Source organism: Bicyclus anynana, chromosome 14, assembly GCF_947172395.1.
Source record: "Bicyclus anynana chromosome 14, ilBicAnyn1.1, whole genome shotgun sequence".
Taxonomy (NCBI): Eukaryota; Metazoa; Arthropoda; class Insecta; order Lepidoptera; family Nymphalidae; genus Bicyclus; species Bicyclus anynana.
In genome coordinates, this window is record NC_069096.1 from 8,811,374 (window position 1) to 8,832,327 (window position 20,954).

The 20,954-nt window shown below is 38.6% G+C and overlaps 1 protein-coding gene across 2 annotated transcripts in view; it reads right to left on the reverse strand.

Moving 5' to 3' along the window:
* The window catches only part of LOC112056694 (dorsal-ventral patterning protein Sog), a 168,714-nt gene that overhangs the window by 16,404 nt on the left and 131,356 nt on the right, over window positions 1-20,954 (reverse strand). For both annotated transcript variants that reach the window (XM_052885291.1, XM_052885290.1), the window contains exons 4-6: window positions 1,956-2,027; window positions 1,338-1,600; window positions 1,122-1,255 (exon numbers count right to left, since the gene is read on the reverse strand). In XM_052885291.1, the coding sequence (XP_052741251.1) occupies window positions 1,122-1,255; window positions 1,338-1,600; window positions 1,956-2,027 (469 nt within the window). The remainder of the gene's footprint in view (window positions 1-1,121; window positions 1,256-1,337; window positions 1,601-1,955; window positions 2,028-20,954) is intronic.

Consider the following 20,954-nt stretch of genomic DNA (forward strand, 5'->3'; position numbering starts at 1 on the left):
CCGGCACGATGTCGTATAGAAACCAAAAGAGGTGTGGATTTTCTTCTTCCTAACATGTTAGCCCGTTTCTATCTTAGATTGCATCATCACTTACCATCAGGTTGTAGTTAAGGGCTCACTTGTAAAGAATAAAAAAAATATTAATAAAAAGCAAGGGCGGGTTGCTAGTTTGAATTAAAACCCGTTATCATCTGAATAGTCTCTTGCGCATACAGTTTAATCGGGAAGATTGGCAGTAGCGGTAAATAAAAGCAATTGAAGGAGCGTGTGTAGGTTACCTAAGACGCAAATGGGCCGTATAGAAGTAATGCATGCGATTGTAATGCATCGGAAACGTTGGTGCATATAAAGTTACATTACGCTTTATGAAAGTGGTCATATAAAGTGTAGTTTATGATTATTTTCTCGGTTTGTTACAGTCGCGCCTGACGCGCATAGATATTTAACCTTTAGAACGCCGTTACCCAGATATTTGCAACTGTATCAATAAAATCTGTGTTCGTGTTTACACAGAATTCATTTGGATATCGCTGCTATATATACTAAAGATTATGAAGCCTGTTTTGGTTTTCATTAACGAATGTTTTGTGGTGTTCTATATACCCTTCTATATATTTTAACTTTCTTATTCCATTAGTGATTCCATTGTCTGTTGTAAAAGACTAATCATTAGGCTTTAAATATAAATTGTTTAATGTTCTAACGAGATGTTTATTGCACGCGAAAAATTGAAATGATTAATAATAGTTAGAAATTCGTTATTAGGAGTAGCGGGAGGGTGCCTATAAATAGCGCGTTAGTATCAGCATTGTACCCGTGCGAAGCCGGGGCGGGTGGCTAGTAATAGTAATAAAATAGTTATGAACTTAATTCTTGGGAATTTCTTTCAATATTTCAGAGGTGATCAATCAATCAGGTAATTTCGATCAGATCATCTGAAAATACTCATCATTATCAGCTGATAGTCTACCACTGGTGGACTCTTGTATTGACTTCCAAGCACAACGGTCTCGAGCCGCCATCATCAGCGGCTCTCTGCAACCCACTTGATATCCTCGTTCTCGGAATATACTCACGGGTAGATTAATAACATCACAAATTAAACACACGTTATCTCTTACCTGTTTATTCTGCCGCTAAGCGCGCTATCCATTGAGTTGTTCCTTTCGTCACCCCAAATCAATGCCACATACAAAGAGCCTTCTCTCAATAAACGCTTGTACTCTCTGGGAACTCGACGCCAGACGCCACACAGCTGTAAACAAGGCAATTCATTGAGCAAACAAAACGAGCAAACTTGATTGAGATAAACAACAAGCGACTCGCAATCCAATTACCTTATCGGTCTTTTCCTCGTAAGTGGCGTGGATCCCGGGGGCTCTTTTTAAAGGATGTTCAAGGAGCATACGTCCGCCTCGGTCTAGGAAGGCCAAAGCACGGGGTTGAACGACCATGGACGGGCCGAGTAAGACAGACCAAAATAGATGGCGGCGTCGGAACGTGAAGCGTGCAGTCGCAACGCCAGAAGCCACAGGCACCCCAGTCATATCATCCCGCCTTATGCATAAAGGTGAACGACCAGTTAGCAAAGCTCCAAAGTCTGGAAATAAAATTTAACCATGAAAAATACCCTTATTAAAAATGAGCTTTTTCTGATTGTGGATTTGCTCCTGATGTGGAAAGCACCGCTTTGCAAGGGTATTCCTGTATTCACAAAAGCTTTTCATGGAAGAGAGTCCCACATTTCGATCAAAAAAAGGAGGGTGCGATATCTATGGGCGTTTCCTGAGAGACTCAGATCTCGACTATGGACGATAGGGTTTGTGGACCTCATGCCCTCAGTACCCTGACTCAGTCATTGTACCCTTGTGATCGTTATAGTAACCACTGAAGTCGAATATCAATTTATTCATGATTATTGTTCTTTAAAAAAAGACGTAAAATAAATTGCTTACGTCTCATACTAAGTTCCTCGTCATCATTGGTTGTAATTACAACCGGGCTGTCTTCTTGGACGATATCTGGAGCTGCAACAATACAAAGACACAAATTAAATTACAATAAAGGTAAATTAAGAGTCTCCTCCTCCTTCTAGGTCGAGATCACCCCTGAGAGGTACTGAACTGAACTATTATCCTTTTCACTCCTAACATAGTCATTCCGACTATTTGGAGGGGAACGGGGATATTAGTTATATTTAAAAGAGTTGGCAAATATTCTTTTTAAAAAGCAATATTAAGTGAGAAGCATAAATAAACCTGTACTACACCATCTTACGCAATTTCGCGATAACTGAGTCGTTAATTCTCCAAGACTAATAAATAAGACGTTAAGTCGAATAAATCCATCTAAGCCTTGATAAATATGAAGCTGGAGGCATTAGCAATTTCACATGTACATATAAAGGTACATCAACACTTTCTCCGTGCAATTCAATAGCTCATAAAAACATGACGTGCGATGAATTGATTGCAAGTAGTCCGCGGGTGGGGGGCACGTTAGACCTCCCTGATCCCTCCAATCGGGTTGATTGGATCAAGTGTTATACGAAGAGGATCGGCGTCCAGACGGCGACGTTCTGATATAATTAGTATTTTGTATTGCTTTGTTGTTGCTGAGCCGTGATAGCCCAGTGGATATGACCTCTGCCTCCGATTCCAGAGGGTGTAGGTTTGAATCCGGTCCGGGATCATAGGACAATTATCACGTGTCTTAAACGATGAAGGAAAAAGATCATGAGGAAACCTGCATATTTTCTGCAATTTTTTTTATTCTTTGCGTGTGTGAAGTCTGAAAATCCGCATCGGGCTAGCGTGGTGGATTTTTGGGCTAACCCCTCTCATTCCGAGAGAAGACTCAAGCTCAGCAGTGAGCCGAATATGGATTAATAATCATGATGATGATGATGATTGCTTTGTTGATTATAATGTATATGGGGAATACTTTCCGGGCGACCATTTTTAATCATAAACTAAAAGTAGACCTACCAATTGGTTACGATCGCTTTCAATTAAAAGTTCGGTGCTTACGAAAACAAATAGTTAGGTATGAAAAATAAACCAAATGACTTTGTACCATAATCCGGACACTGACCAAAAAAAAAACACATAAACATTCAGTCTTTAGATATAAATAGCAAAGATGAAGTTACTTTTAATAAGAAAAGCTAATTTCAAAAAATTATCTCGGGATGTAGTTTGCCATAAAAATATGGCTCGTAAACTGACAGCGAGATCAAAAGATTTTGTTCACGATCTGTCTGGCGGTGCGAATATACGCCTCGAAAATTAAAAAATAAATAAAGTTCTGTGATGGACTTTGATAGCTGCCATTTTACCATCAAAGCTGTACCAACCAGTATTCCAGTCAGCTAAGGGGCTCCGAACCAGGGGCGTAGCTACCACCGTATCAATGATACGGGGCTACAGGGGCCCCTTACGTGTAAAAGCAAAAATTACTGTCACTTAATTTAACGTTTTTAAGCGTGTGCCTTAAAGTTGGAAACACCCTACATAAGTTAAGTCATTGTGATATTAATTTTATGAGAGCATTTTTGTTTTTTTACGGCCTCCGTGGCGCAGTGGTATGCACGGTGGATTTACCTGCATATTTTCTGTATTTTTTTTAATTATCTGCGTGTGTGAATTCTGCCACAATACAAGACGGAGGTCCTGGGTTCGATTCCCGGCTGAGCCGATTGAGGTTTTCTTAATTGGTCCAGGTCTGTCTGGTGAGAGGCTTCGGCCGTGGCTAGTTACTACCCTACCGACAAAGACGTACCGCCAAGCGATTTAGCGTTCCGGTACGATGTTGTGTAGAAACCGAAAGGACTGTGGATTTCATCCTACTCTTAACAAGTTAGCCCACTTTCATCTTAGATTGCATCATCACTTACCATCAGGTGGGATTGTAGTCAAGGGCTAACCTGTAGAGAATAAAAAAAAATCTTTACCCTTCATTAGTTGAACCCCCTAACTAATTTTGAAACGGGGAACTAATTTTAAATTTCCAAGACTCGCCACGCCACACTTCTATATTTTTTGATAACCGACTATCATTAAACTATTTTATTATTGTTGCCAATTGGCTACAAGTTACAAAGGTGGAAGTCACATCAAATTCCACTTTTCAAAATGTTCAGAAGAAGTCCGAAATTTTAAACATTTATTATCAACAGGGGTCAATCCATTAGTCGCGGTCATTAACAATTACAAAGTTACAGAAAAAAAATATTCCCTGCTGTTTCATCGGTATGCAGATCAGTGTACTCCGCGCCACGAAACAAGTCCCGTAGACGCGGCACTAATCTAATGTCTTAATTTCGGTCATTGACTTTTTGGCTGTCCTAATGTCATTTGTGTAAGGCGCTGACAATTTTAATTCAGGTTTTAACCGCGGGACTTTTTTCGTGGCGCGGAGTCTAGTCTAACTTCTAGAGACCATAGAGAAAAGTATTGTTTTCTGCAGTGAACTGATAAGAGTTATTACATCAGAATGTTGCACTATTTAATCGTCAGTTAAGACATAACGCCGTGTTTATAAAAATCTAAATGGGGTTAAATAGCATCTAGGTTGCGCGATGTTCAATAAATCGTCTTATCATTAACGTCTTCGCTATACTAAGCTATAGTGTTAAACAAGCAATATCGAAGTAACCTTAGTAAACATTACGATGAGCAGACCTGTTTACGCCTTGATATCCATAGGTAGATTATGATCTAGTACAACTCGGCGCCAGCGTTCATAATTCAATCTGGGAATTCATTTAATGCTCGAGACAGTCCTAAATTTATTGGCCAGTGGCGCCAACGTGGTGACGTTAAAGTCTAGTACATGCAAATGCAAGAAATAGAAGGATTGGAGAGTCGCAAACATTACAACTAGAATCGATCATTTTGTCTCATAGCTCTTATTGGAGCGTCTGATTTAGAATACGATTCATTGGTGCCAATTCTTTTGTACAAGTACAAAACTATTTTGACGGCAACACGCATCATGAAATGAATTTAGTGTTGAAAAAAGTTTGAATTAAAAAAAAATTACAGTTCTTTTTTTTTAATTTTAATTGAAAAACTTCGAAAGAAAATCATTATGTTGAATAACGAGTAACGTTAGGAAAACTACCAGAGGGCCTAGTGACAGTTTGATACTGTTACTATCGCGTTAACGTAAACGCGAATTTCTAAGGAATTGAAACAGCGCCATCTAGTGGCACTACTGCACAACTGTTTCAATTCAATATAAATTCGCGTTTACATTAACGCGATAGTAACAGTATGAAAATATTGAAAACTCCCACTAGGCACAGGAGTGAATAGAAATAAATAAATGGTATTGCTAGCGAAGAACCTTAGACCTGCCACATAATATTAAGCTATGTGTTGAAAACAAACGAAATTGTATTGATTTTAATGTAGTTTTTAGAAAGACCAACTGTTGTGTGGAGGATTTTGGAGAGTCCAAACCACAGGTAGACGCGTATAAATAAAACACGTATATCTTGTTAAGTAGAGGTGCGATCGCTTCAGGCTTCGGGAGTGAAGTGTGTGTATTATTATTGGGGTTCGGAATTATATGGGATTAGAAGCGCTCGCATTCTCTTATCTTTATTGTAGTTATAATGATCAGTACAAAAGAGACAGAATTACATGTACAAAGGAGAAAGCATTACAATATAGAGTGAGAGAGCAATATTGTTAGAATAGTACAGTAAACACATTAGACTGAGACAATATTATAATTAGATTTATTATATACAATAATTGCTCTTATACCTAATTATCTAAATCGAGACAATTCTTATTCTATGAGGCAATATAATCACATACATATTATACTTAATATACTTAATGAATTACTGATGCATTTGGATATAAACTTAAACCTAACTAAGTAATGTAATTCCAACTTAACATTAACTATATTCTAAGACATATTAATATGTACATTAATCAAAATATCGTCAACTAGAATTCGTTCCCAAACAATTTTTAACAGTTGAGTTTATTGCCGGCTCCTCTCAACAAAACCTGCCTTCCGAATCGGTGGTAGAGTTACAAATAGTCAAACTTCAAAAGTATCTGCAAACTACGCCTACTTAAAAAAGAATTTGTTTTTTTTTTTATTTTGAACATGACTAGCATGAAACCGTTGAAGTAGAATTTATATTAACAACTTCATATCACAAATGAAAATCAGCACTACAGCTCTCAACTATAGTATCGAGCTGAGGCAGCGTCCCTTTCAGCTGAATTTCTTTATTATATTATTATACTAAGTACAGACAGAGGAACTTTGTAATTTAAGTAGGTATCTTTAAGTAGTTTGTAAGCTCTGTTAGTATTAGTTTGTAATTTCTTCTTCTTTTTTAATTTGTATTTTTTAGCTGAATAAAGGATTTTATTATTATTAATATTATTATTATTACAAATTAAGTTGAAGCCCTGCTTCCTGTACTAGTCATTACTGTGTTACAGGAGGCGAGGGAGTTGTGTGTGTGTGTGTGTGTGTGTGTGTGTGTGTGTGTATGTGTGTGTAATTAATAATAACAAATACACGGCCTCCGTGGCGCAGTGGTATGCGCGATGGACTTACAAGACGGAGGTCCTGGGTTCGATCCCCGGCTGGGCCGATTGAGGTTTTCTTAATTGGTCCAGGTCTGGCTGGTGGGAGGCTTCGGCCGTGCCTAGTAAAGACGTACCGCCAAGCGATTTAGCCCGCTTCCATCTTAGATTGCATCATCACTTACCATCAGGTGGAATTTTAGCCAAGGATTAACTTGTATAGAAAAAAAAAAACACTGACCCTTTACGATTCTGAGCTTAGCTTGAATAAAATATTGAAATGTTTGTCAAACTACTGGCCTTACTCATTTCTCTGCTGAATGTTGATGCCTACTATTTGAGATGCCGGCGTCGTCGGGCACCTTTGACTCCGAAGCAATACGAGGCGCCACACATTGTGCGTGTGTGCGAGCGATGAATATTTATACATATTTACGCACACATCAACACTTCGATAGAGAAAATCTGCTCGTGTCAAGGCGCCTCACCTAGCGGCTTCACTCATTAACGTCATGTCAACGTAAATTTAAACTTTTGAAAGTATCCTTGAGTTCCGAGACGTGACACGACTAGGGCCGCGGGAAATTTTCGACGACTTCTGGCGCAATGATGAATACTATGGGAATTATAGGTGCAAAATATTCGCGTTTGGACATTTAGGGATAACATTTGCTGAAATCTAAAACATTATTACATATGAATAAAAATGGAGGTGTCCTTTCAAATGTGTTTTTTCTTAGTGCTTAGGTATATCTGATTATTTACACGATATTTACTAAAACACAATTTTAGTCTATCTGTCCGTTTGTTCGGATTAATCTTTGGAAAAGTTGGATCGATTTAAATGGGACTTTCACTGGAAGATAGAGGAGTTAATTGAGCAACATATTATGTTATACTTTTATTCTGGAAAAATACATGGTTCCAGAGGGATTTCTTAAAAATATAATTTCACGTGGACGGAGTCGCGACCGTCCACTAGTACAACATAATAATATTTTTCGTACATTTATTTATATCTTTTATGTATGCTCAGTGGCGTTCATAAGTATTTTAAGTAGGGTATGCACTATATGTACAAATCGTACAAAATAGAGAATTCCTTTCTCAAACTAGGTTTGTAATGTGCCCTTAGTCTATGCAGTGCTTTTTGCATGTATGAAGTGCACGCCACTGTGTATGCTAGTATAATCCATTTTATCACACTTGGTAAACTTCGTAGCGCCTAAAAAGACAAAAAAAAAAGAACAAAATACCTGACCAATCAATAAAATCATATGTTCGATGTTTTTGGGGGTATTTCTATTTTATTTTATTTCAATTGTATTAGGAAACTGTGTGTCAAACTGTTTTCAAGTTCTCGTTAATAAATAATAATACAAAGTTTAATAAAACAAAGCAAAAGCAGAAGACATCCTTACCTATGTGTTATAGGGAAGCTACTAATGTGTCATCGAATAAATAGTTAGTTTAAATCTATAGTCGAGATGTAATCAAAATCTTTAGCCCTCATTCGCACGAGAGATTTTTTAAAGGGCGCTAAAATTGCGTTTAAATATAGTATAAAGTTAAATAAACGTCTATTTCCAACGCCCAAAATTGAAAACGCAAAACTGTTCGAAAAAAAGCGTCGTGTTTTAAAAACGTTGTCTTGTGAAAATATACTTAGACATGCATTTCTTGTCACGCTTCACCCAGTTATTGTTGAGGACTCTGCACTCGAAATCGTAGATGAATATATATACCTGGGACACACAGTCCAGTTAGGGAGGTCCAATTTCGAGAAAGTGGTGAATCGCCGAATCCAGCTCGGCTGGGCAGCATTTGGGAAACTCCGCGACATCTTTTCGTCCGAAATTCCTCAGTGCCTAAAGACGAAAGTTTTCGAACAGTGCGTGTTGCCAGTGATGACCTACGGATCCAAGACTTGGTCGCTAACTATGGTCCTCATTAGAAGGCTCAAATTCACTCAGCGGGCGATGGAGCGAGCTGTGCTTGGAGTTTTTCTGCATGATCGAATCAGAAATGAGGAGATCCGCAGACGAACCCAAGTCACTGACATAGCTCAGCGAGTCGCGAAGCTGAAGTGGCAATGGGCATACCACATAGTTGGTAGAGCCGATGGAAGTTGGGGTCCCAAGGTGCTGGAATGGCGACCCCGCACCGTAAAGCGCACTAGGTGGACCGAAGACATCAAGCGGGTTGCAGAGAGCCGCTGGATGCTGGCGGCTCGAGACCGTTTTGTTTGAAAGTCCATGCAAGAGGCCTATGTCCAGTAGTGTACGTCCATCGGCTGATAATGATGATGAATGATGCATTTGTTGTATTTGAACGCTTTTTTGACGTCCGTTAAAAAAACTCTCGTGCGAATGAGGGCTTAGAGCTCCGAACATCAGCCGGCGAGTTTTCCAATCGCGTGATGTAACTAGGCGCCGCGTTGACGACAGTCACGATCGATACCATGAATAGTGCGTACACAGGACACTTACGACTATCAATAATTCATACAGGAACGATACAACAAAAACTGTTACACGATTTATCTAGTTCTCGGGAAAGGTTCTCCATTTCATCACAATCTCCAATCAATCGCTCCCCAGCCAGTCTGGCAACTTCTCATCTGTCACCTTTTACGATACTCGTACCTCCGATATCTCCGAGCGCTATTTAGATTATGCTTTGCATTAATTTTTACATGAGGATCTCGCTGTATCGCTGTACATAACGGTCGTCGTGAAATCATACAAACAGAACACGGCCGTTGAGAAAAAAAAGAAATGAACAATATTCTGGGCACATGTGTAGACTACTTAAGAGTGTGCAATATGTAATTTGGTGGTTACAAATGGTTCTGGATTTCAGATTCTGGAAAAGTTAGGAGCCTGATATTTGGGTAAATGATATTTCAAAGTGTTAGCTTCGTTATGACTATACAAAAAACACAATTTGTAAAACTTTTCTCGAGCAAACTTATTTTCTTAAATTTTTGTTTTGTATAGAAAATTAGGTATATATCTTGAACATGGCAATTTTGTTTTTCGTTATGTTGTTTAATTTACTTGCAATTAGGTAGAAATGGTTTTGGCGCTCCGTGCTTTTCACTCACGTGAAAGTCATAATTCGGCGTCTCGTTTGCGCTTCCAATTTTATCCATATCTTACCGACGCGCTGCGCGCTCTTAAATAGCGAATTTGTCACCGATATGGCCCGACTTGTCCGGCGGCGGCGAAGAATGCACGTATATGAGCTAAAAAAAACTAATTCTGACCATACAGTCGAGGGCTATATACGCTTAACCTGTTGTACTTCCTAAGTAGACAGCATATTCATGAACCTTTTAAGTGAGGATTAGGTTAAATGACACGAATACTCGCAATACGAGATTATTCTATTAAGACATTGAATAAAATTATTGCGCTCCAGGTATTAATTATGCTTGTAATTATGTAGTGGGTATAAGACATAGCATAATTTAGAAATAATAATATGTGACTATTATAATAATTGTACAGGTAATAAGATGATTGATAATTTACGCTAAAATATTGATGTTACTTATGTTGTTGTAGATTTTTATTACATTACATTTTGCATTTAATTGCCACACGACATGGAGCTGTTTGGAATACGTTTCAGAATATAAACAAGCTTTATAATATGGAATTCTATATTGCTAGTGTTTTACCCGTAGATATATTTACGGACTTGAGTGAGAGCACAAGCAAATGGCTCACCGAATCTTAGATGGAAAACTATGGCCTAATAGCAGCAGTAGTATATATATTTTTTATTCTTTACAATTTAATCTTTAGCCCTTGACTACAATCTCACCTGATGGTAAATGATGATACAATCCAAGATAGAAGCGGGATAACATGTTAGGAGGAGGATGAAAATCCACCACCAAACACCCCTTTTGGTTTCTACACGACATCGTATGGGAACGCCAAATCGCTTGGTGGTACGTCTTTGCCGGTAGGGTGGTAACTAGCCACGGCCGAAGCCTCCCACCAGACAAACCTGGACCTATTCAGAAAGCCTCAATCGGCCCAGCCGGAGATCGAACCCAGGACCTCCGTCTTGTAAATCCACCGCGCATACCACTGCACCACGTAGGTAATGATGTATAAATATAAGATATTTATTAATTGAATAATGAATATATTGTACTTAATATAATTTATTAGTTATTATTTATTTATGTACAGGAAAGCAATCATTTTCCTTATCATTCTATAATTTAAATACAATTTATAATCTTTACAAGTTATTTAAATAACGTGAAAAGGTCACAATTGACGCAAAAAAAAGGGGTGTTATAAATATAATATATTGACGTGTCTGTCTGTCTGTCTGTCTGTCTGTGGCACCAGAGGTCGCGAACGGATGAAGCAATTTCTTTTTAGTTTTTTTTTTGTATTAAAGGAAGTGCAAGTGTAAAAACATGTTTGATGAAAATCGGTTGAGCCGTTTAAAAGTTGTGGAATCTGAAAATGGGGAAGAATAACCGAATGTCTGCAAATATACTCGAGTGGGGTTTCAAATGAAAGCGCACTGAAAGATAATATTGATGGCTTCGTTGATGATATGCGGGCGACGGGCGGGGATAGACTGCGCGGGTGTGATGTCGTGCGATCGGGCAGAGGGAAGGACTGAGCGGGTATGAAGTTGTGCGCGCGGGCATCGCTACCCCCTTCCCGGCCCCGCGGATCATCGGGAGTGTTACGAACGAATTTTCCAAGCTATAAGCTATAATAGCTATAAGCTAAATTTGGCTGGTGGGAGGCTTCGGCCGTAGCTAGTTACCACCCTTCCGACAAAGACGTACCGCCAAGCGATTTAGCGTTCCGGTACGATGTCGTGTAGAAACCGAAAGGAGTGTGGATTTCATCCTACTCCTAACAAGTTAGCCCGCTTCCATCTTAGATTGCATCATCACTTACCATCAGATGAGATTGTAGTCACGGGCTAACCTGTAGAGAATAAAAATAAAAAAAAAAATCAAAATTTTCAATTTTATGTTATACCTTGTTTGAAGTTGACTTGTATGAAGCCAACAAACTCAAGAAGTCGGATGACGAAGATCGGGCAAAGTAGGCGAGATTATGTCGGAAAGCAGACCCCACATAGTGTGACCACGCTAAGAAGAAGAAGGAGACCTTGTATGAAGTTCACTGTACTAATCGAGCTGCACTTGATGAAATATCTGTTTATTTTTATGCTTTGTTATTTATGAATTGTAAGTACGTGCATTAAAAACGATCTCAACAATATTTACACTTGCTTACGTAAAACAATCAATTAAACACCACCGATGCGTACACTCGACCCAATTAACTGTTAACCTACATGCGGTTCAAATAAACTCAAGATAACATTGATATTGTTGTTTTATTCTATTTATTACAATTTATTTATCGTATTACTTTTATATGTACTCTTTTGCAGAATTAGCTGATACAGCTCAAGAAGATATGAGTACCTATTTATAGCGACGACGATTTTGACGGCCTCCGTGGCGCAGTGGTATGCGCGGTGGATTTACAAGACGGAGGTCCTGGGTTCGATCCCCGGCTGGGCCGATTGAGATTTTCTTAATTGGTCTAGGTCTGGCTGGTGGAAGGCTTCGGCCGTGTCTAGTTACCACCCTACCGGCAAAGGCGTACCGCCAAGCGATTTAGCGTTCCGGTACGATGCCGTGTAGAAACCGAAAAAGGGTGTGGATTTTCATCCTCCTCCTAACAAGCTAGCCCGCTTCCATCTTAGATTGCACCATCACTTACCATCAGGTGAGATTGTAGTCAAGGGCTAACTTGTAAAGAATAAAAAAAAAGCTTCATGAATTGGCTCGGCGAGAAGTTAATATAAAATTGAAAATTTTGTAAAACCCCCGAAGGTCATGCATTATGCATTACACTCATTATGCACATTATGCATTACACTCTCGATCAAGTCATCAATATAATCTTTCAGTGCGCATTTAGAAGACATTCGAATAACCTACCCCACTTTCACCACCCAGAACTTTTTAACGGCTCAACCGATTTTCATCAAACATATCTAACAACACTGGCACATAAGTCACCTTTAATACAAAATAAACTGAATTGAAATCGCTTTATCCGTTCGGGAGCTATGGTTCCACAGACAGGCAGACACATCAAACTTAAAACACTTTTTGCGTCGGGGATTAAAAATACTCTGAATGCATATTTCACTCGCCGATGAACCTTCAAAAACTACAAGGCATAGACTTCTTCCAGATCTTCTGGTCAAAGGTCCACTGCTGAACGTTGTTTCGCTATTCGAAATAGGTCCTGCAGTGGACGTAATCGGCTGATAATGATGACGACGAATAAATCACCATCATCATTATCAACCCATATTCGTCTCACTATTGAACTCGAGTCTCCTCGCAGAATTAGACCCAATAGTTCACCACGACGGCCCAATGTGGATTAGCAGACTTCACACACATAAAATTATCAGGTTTCCTCACGATGTTTTTACTTCACCGTTTGAGACACGTGATATTTAATTTCTTTAAATGGACACAACTGAAAAGTTGGAGGTGCATGCCCCGGACCGGATTCAAACCTACACTCTCCGGGATCGAAGGCAGAGGTCATATGCACTCGGCAATCATGGCTCTCATGAATAAATATCATCCTTAAATTTTATATCTGTAACGATGTCCACAGTGACTCTGAAACAGTATGTGTCAGTTTCTTCGAGAAAATCTGGAAAATCATGTGCCTTAGTCACTACATGATTTTCCAGATTTTGTCGAAGAGACTATAAAAAGTATGCTTATTTTAACGACCAAGGGTTGGTTCGTGATTCGTTCGTGTTGCTGTTCCCAATGTAACTATGATCCAAACCTAAACTAAGTCTAAGCTAAGTCTTTCGAACTTAACTGTGGTAACAATATGGACTGTGAATTTTGCATTAAAAAAATTGTACTGTAAAGAGTAAAAGTACAATCATTTTAAAAACTTGTACATATAGCGAGGTTCGTAAATTAGTATAAAACTTGTGTTGCTGCTAAAAATGTATCTACGGCAAATGCTGAATTTCCAATACAAGAATTTTTATTTTTAAGTGTGCACATTCCAACTATTACTTCAAAATATTATCTGCGTACTTGTTTAAATTTATTATTGATTATATACTGTATACTATTGAGAAACTAACCTCACATTCAAATAAGCCACACTCAAGCATGCCAATCATCACATTCGTTGCAGCGATAGTGCAAAATCCACACGTACTCGAAGTACAGAACAAAGTCTAATTGGCAAATAGATCCAGATGTAACGGATCACTTACTTTATAAATAAATACCTATTTACCTTCCTACTAAAATGCTTCAATAACATATCAAACTTTGTCGTTATTATAAAAAAAATCGTATGAAAAAGTCTTAATCAAAATTATCATTTGGCGGAAAGCTTCAAATTTCAGACCATTCTGATTATTCAAATACTTTGTATTTGATTCTAGTACATATATCTTGAGCCGTGATAGCCCAGTGGATGTAATCTCTTCCTCCGATCCCGGAGGGTGTGGGTTCAAATCCGGTCCGGGCCATGCACCTCCAACTTTTCAGTTGTGTGCATTGATACTCGACCTCCATCAGGCCTCAACATTTTACCATTAAAGTTGCTGCAGGACACTAAACGGATTTTCACCCTGACTAGCAGGTACCTACAAACCCTAGGTCGTTACCGATAGGCTTGGCTGAGGTCTGGAACTCCTACATGGAATCTAACATTCTACGAATATCATCTTTCAAACATTCGGGAAACGGGAACTACGCGGGTGAAACTACAAGGAGTCACTTAGTATTACACATAGGAGCAATTGCAAACCTCCTTTTTTAAGTCGGGTAAAAACATAACGTTAGTACATGTCGTCATCAACCCATATTCGGCTCACTGCTGAGCTCGAGTCTCCTCTCAGAATGAGAGGGGTAAGGCTAATAGTTCACCATGCTGACCCAATGCAGATTGGCAGACTTCACACACGCAGAGAATTAAGATAATTCTCTGCGTATGCAGGTTTCCTCACGATGTTTTCCTTCACCGATTGAGACACGTGATATTTAATTTCTTAAAATGCACACAACTGAAAAGTTGGAGGTGCATGCCCCGGAACCCAAACCCTCCGGAATTGGAGGCAGAGGTCATATCCACTGGGCTATCACGGCTCTGGTTAGTACATGACAAGGAATAAAAGCAAAAGTTTACTATCGATTCGGCCCCTCGTGAATCGAGGCGATGCTGAATGGTTGAGTGGTGTGTTCACAATCGGTTCGGCGTTAATTTATAGGTTATATTCGCATTGATTGTGGCAAAGAATGTTTATGGCCCAAGGTGCGGTTGTATTGTTGTCGCAGACACGCCGCGAGCTCGTATGTTGCTCACTTACTTTGTTCTCCAAACGTTTTCAATCTTTTTACCCGACTGCAAGAAGGGTTATGTTTTTTGCGCATATCTTGTATGTATATATGTATGTATGTAATATTCTTTATTACCTCATATCTTCCAAACCACTGAACGGATTTACGTAATTAGGATATGGTTAGATTTGTCTCAATAACCCAAGTGTTCTTAGATAGGTGAAACTAAAAAAAATAACAAGACGACTATTTGAGAGAAGAACCAGCCGTCTCAGTGGCACACAGATTTTATTTGGTTGCCTGCTCCACCAATCTGGGCACATTAGTTTTTTGGTAGCGAACAGAGTTGGTTTCTTTTTTACGAAAGTATAGATTTATTGACAACGGTCGCATACCCGCATTTCAGCGCTATGCGAGTGCAAACATTGGCTACGAAATCCATACACAGTTTCCATAAAACATAATTTAATGTCGTACATTCTCTTGATGTTAATGTTTCCGCGCGATCTATATCCGTACTTACCGCGAATTGCATGACTTCACGTAATGTTACGTGAAAAATAGGTCGGTTTTCGCATAAGAAATCGAGAGAAAAAAAATTGGCATCCGCCCACCCGAGCGCATGCCAAGTTTACAACGCCAAAACTGTGAATTTCACCGCTAACTAAAATGGGTAGATGTAAAACGCTTTGGTGTAGCGTTGCCACACGTCCGGATAAAGTCGGACATAGTTAGGCTTTTTGATTGCGTGTATGGCCAAAACAAACGGCGTCCGGCTTTTGCTAGGCTTGTTTTTTTTTTAATTCTTTACAAGTTAGCCCTTGACTACAATCTCACCTGATGGTAAGTGATGATGCAGTCTAAGATGGAAGCGGAATAACTTGTTTGGAGGAGGATGAAAATCCACACCCCTTTCGGTTTCTACACGGCATCGTACCTGAACGTTAAATCGCTTGGCGGTACGTCATTGCCGGTAAGGTGGTAACTAGCCACGGCCTAAGCCTCCCACCAGCCAGACCTGGACCAATTAAGAAACTTAAATCGGCCCAGCCGGGGATCGAACCCAGGTCCTGGGTTCGTTCCGTCTTGTAAATCTACCGCGCATACCACTGCGCCACAGAAGCCGGCTTTTACCATTTCCAGAACTTAATATATACTAATGACTTTGTTTGAATTATTAATAACAAATTACTAAAACTGGTTCGACTTTATTTATATTTAATTAGATTAATAAGAATTTAACAATCACACTAATATTATAAATGCGAAAGTGTGTGTGTGTGTATGTTTCTAAATTTATAAGTTCTAAATTTATAAATTTGAGGCAAATCGCTTCAAATTTATAAATTTAGAACGGAAAAAAGATTTTACTTTGGATTAACACATAGGCTACTTTTCATCCGGAAAAATCCATGGCTCCCGTGGGATTTGTGAAAAACTGAATTCCACGCGTAATAGTCAAAAAAGCTTATTTTGCATATTTTTTTGTCATACCTACTAGACGTACAGAGACACAAAATCCTCAATAATGTGTCCGTATGAGTGTCCGGTATTTTCACCATATTGCCCAACTGACTGACTAGTCTGTCCGGCTATTGGGCTTGGCGGCCTGGCGACCCTACTTTGGTGAATCGGTGCATTAACACCGCCACCGCCATTTAGGGCCGCGATCGAGGCATTGTACCGCCCGCGGTATGTGGCGGCGGCCTATGTTGCCCGTTTACGGAGTAGCACTTAACCAAAAAAGTAGAACAACAAACCACGTCCGCGGTGTTTACACGACGCACAACACTTCGGCGGCATTGTCTCGCGGTGAAACGCAAACGATTTGCATTTAACGCCTACATACACGCTACAGGCAACCCTTCGCCGCCGCGTCATGTTGGCGCCTGGAGCTCATGAATTTCTCAGCATCTACTTACCTATATGAATACGTCTCTTTGGTACAGAGGTTAACCTATGCAATAGTTAGTACATCCAATCTTGGACACTTAGTTCGAGCTCGTGAATCCTTCCTACTTAATATTATAAACGCGAAAGTTTGTATGGATGTTTGAATGTTTGTTACTCTTTAACGCCGCTACTACTGAAGCGATTTGGCTAAAATTTGGAATGGAAATGGATTTTACTCTGGATTAACGTAGGCTAATTTTTATCCTAAAAATCCATGGTTTCCCGAGATTTGCGAAAACTGATGATTTTAATGATATGAATGTTTGTTACATTGTTAACAAAGTTACAAAGTTGTTGTATGATTTCCTTCACCGTTTGAGACACGTGATATTTAATTTCTTAAAATGCACACAACTGAAAAGTTGGAGGTGCATGTCCCGGACCGCATTCGAACCTTCGCCCTTCGGAATCGGAGGCAGAGGTTATATTCAGGCTATCACAGCTTGGCCGTGATCGTCTAGTGGTTAGGACCCTACGTTGTATTAATTTATTACCATCCCAAAATAGGTAGGTAGGTATAATATAATGAGCAAATCCAATAACATCATTCGTACACAAGACACATGCTACGACGGGTCGATGACCTTTTAGATTCGTAGGTAATCAATTCCCAACGAATTCACTTTATCTTTATCCAAATAAAAGCAATGATGGATTTCTTGTTTATCGATGACAGCTGTTATTGTTATGTTGTTTACGTTATTCACTTCCTACCAATCAATCAATACATATAAATAAAATTTAAGTGTCTGTCTGTGATTTTAAAATAACTTTTTTTTTTATTTTGTAATTTTTTTTATCAAGTGCTTGTTATGATATTAATACACAATCAAGCTTCTAAGCTATTGCATAGCTTTTACCGCGGGCTTTGAGAGCGGCGAGCGAAAAAAGAAATACCGTAACGAAAATAAACCTAACACCCATGCCGTAGATCAAGTTAACACATTTCTACGTTATCATATCGACTCAACTCGATTAGTGATGTGAAACTAAGGGCAAAACTTATTAAAACTGAGTTTGATTCCAGCCCAAGGTAAAGACATTTTTTATATTTTTATATTTATTTATTCTTACACTTAACATTACATAAGAGGGAGACGTGATACCCAGTGGGTATGACCTATGCCTCCGATTCCGGAGGGTGTGGGTTCGCATCCGGTCCGGGGCATGCACCTCCAACTTTTCAGTTGTGTGCATTTTAAGAAATTAATTATCACGTGTCTCAAACGGTGAAGGAAAACATCGTGGGGAAACCTGCATACCAGAGAATTTTCTTGATTCTCTGCGTGTGTGAAGTCTACCAATCCGCATTGGACCAGCGTGGTGGACTATTGGCCTAACCCTTCTGAGAGGAGACTCGAGCTCAGCAGTGAGCCGTATGTGGGTTGATGACGAACATTACATAAAATAACCATATTACATTAAAACTTAAGTTTAAAGTAAATTTAAAGACTTAGGGGTCGTAAAATTCCTCCGAATCGATGTCAATTATTGGTAAAGAAAGACAGATTATTGATACTTGCCAGAAGGCTGGCAGTATTGCCACGTTGTTTGGCAATACTGATACTAGGATTATACTAGATACTAGCGGACGCCCGCGACTTCATCCGCCCTTAGACCTCCTTAATCCGGCCCTGTCGCACAATCCTTCCTTAGCGGACCTCTACTAACTATAACCTACGTCCTTGCCAAATTTCATATTTGTATACGTCAAGAGGCTTCCGAGTTTTCTTGATGAATGACCTTTCGCATCTATATATTAAGATTAAAAATGTACATCCTAACTGAGTATTTTTTAGTAATATAATTATAAAATGTTTACTTATAAAATTATTGTAAAGATGTAAATTTTAAATGGTGAAATTGTCATTTGAATCATTAAATACTTAATACATAATTTGCATGCCAAATTGGCAAGATACATTTACCATCTACATCTACCGACCAGCTGTATATATAATGCATGTATCTGCAAATAATTAAATTGATTGATTGATTGATTACAATTTTGATTACAATATGAGGTCCTCTGACAAATGAGGCAACCATCAATTGTTTAGCGACTTTGTTTATAAATACAAAGCCGCTAAACAATTACTCATTAACTTATCTCAAGTGCAAAGAACAAAAACAAACATCTCTGCCCTTTCATATTTTAAGCAGCACTACGAGAACTAATGTTTGCTGTTTTAGCTGAGGTATGGTGAGCAAACACTTTGTATGGTTTAAGTGTGGGCTTACTGATTAAGACTAAAAGATTGTATTATTACGCAAAATTGCATTGTAGTTTTTTTCTCTCCTTTTGTTCACAAACGGTGAAGGAAAAACATCGTGAGGAAACCTGCATACCTGAAAACTTTCTTATCTACGTGTGTGAAATATGCCAATCCGCATTTGGCCAGCGTGGTGAACTAACTAACCTTTCATTCTGAGAGGAGACTCGAGCTCAGGAGTGAGTCGAATATGGGTTGATAATGATGAATAGTCTATATAGTAGGTACCAAAGCACCGATGGTTAGTATTAAGCACCGATGATTACTCACTCATATTTACATACGCAATACGTGATCAAATATCCTAATTTTGCTCGAGGTTATGAACTTATGACACATATTAGTACAATCAGATTGAGAATCCTGTACATCTGCTCGGCTAACTACGTAGTAGAATATTAAATGAAACTCTAAAATGATTTAGGAGGAAGTAAAATATCAAGCACTAAGTACTGCTACTTTTTTCATGACCAAGCAATATTTTTCACGCTAATATTATTATAGACAATATTTTGACGGCCGCGTGTCGCAGTGGGTAGTGACCCTGCTTTCTGTATCCACGGCCGTGGGTTCGATTCCCACAACTGGAAAATATTTGTGTGTTGAACATGGGTGTTTTCCAGTGTCTGTGTGTATTTATACATTATATAGGTATATAAGTATTTATATGTAGTATATAAATGTATATTAATAGTTGATATTATAATATTATTATAATATCAACTATCATAGTACCCATAACACAAGCTACTCTTACGCTTACGTATGCTTACTTTGGGGCTAGATAGTGATGTGTATTGTTTAAGTATATATAGACAAGGTGTGTGTGTATGTTTGTTCCTCCTTTGCGTTGCGGCTTCTAATCCGATTTGGCTGAAATTTGCAATAGAAATAGATTTTACTCTGGATTAACAGATACGCTACTTTTATCTGTAAAGGTAATAGACATACAAAATGCGGAAGAGTTATTCAATATTTATTAGAAAAAAAAAGAGTTATTTGAATTTAGAACCTACAACATTTTGTCAAGTAGTAGTTTAGTTTGTAGTTAAAATAAATTACTCGTACGTGTACATACTTATTTTTCGCGGGTAACACCGCGGGGCGTAGCTAGTATAAAAATAAATAAATATATTCGGACAAAACACACATCACTAACTAACCTCAAAGTCAAAGGTTAGCCTTTGTTATGGGTATGTACTAATATGACTGCTTTTATCATGTTATACATTTTTATATACCACATAATTATAAATAATAAGAATAATAATAGAAGACCTTACCTAAATGTAGAGCGTACAAAAACTAACGAAATAGGAAAACCGAGTTATTGTACAAAAACTGAAATTCGAAATCAAGATTTCGAAATCATGGTCGAGAATTTTGAAGTTAAGCTTTTTTAGTCCCCCCACGTCTTATCCAAATTCAGCTTTCTCGGTTCATTTGCATATTTAACTATAATTCTGAACTATAAAGAAAAGTCCGCTTATACTGCTTTGAAACTTCTTGTCACGACTGTAACTGAGCGTCCCATACTTATCAAAGTTTACAAAAGAAAACATGAAATACGGCTGAAATCAAACTGCACAATACAATATAAAATCAATTGCTTCTCACATAATATATGAAATGGTGTGAACGAGGGCTATTGGCGAGCGACATATCAAATTACCTACTCTCAACCTGAAAGGTCGATGTACAGTATAATTTAGTAAGCGAATTAAGTATTTAGACCTTTAAAATAGAGTTTAATTTTGCGTGAAC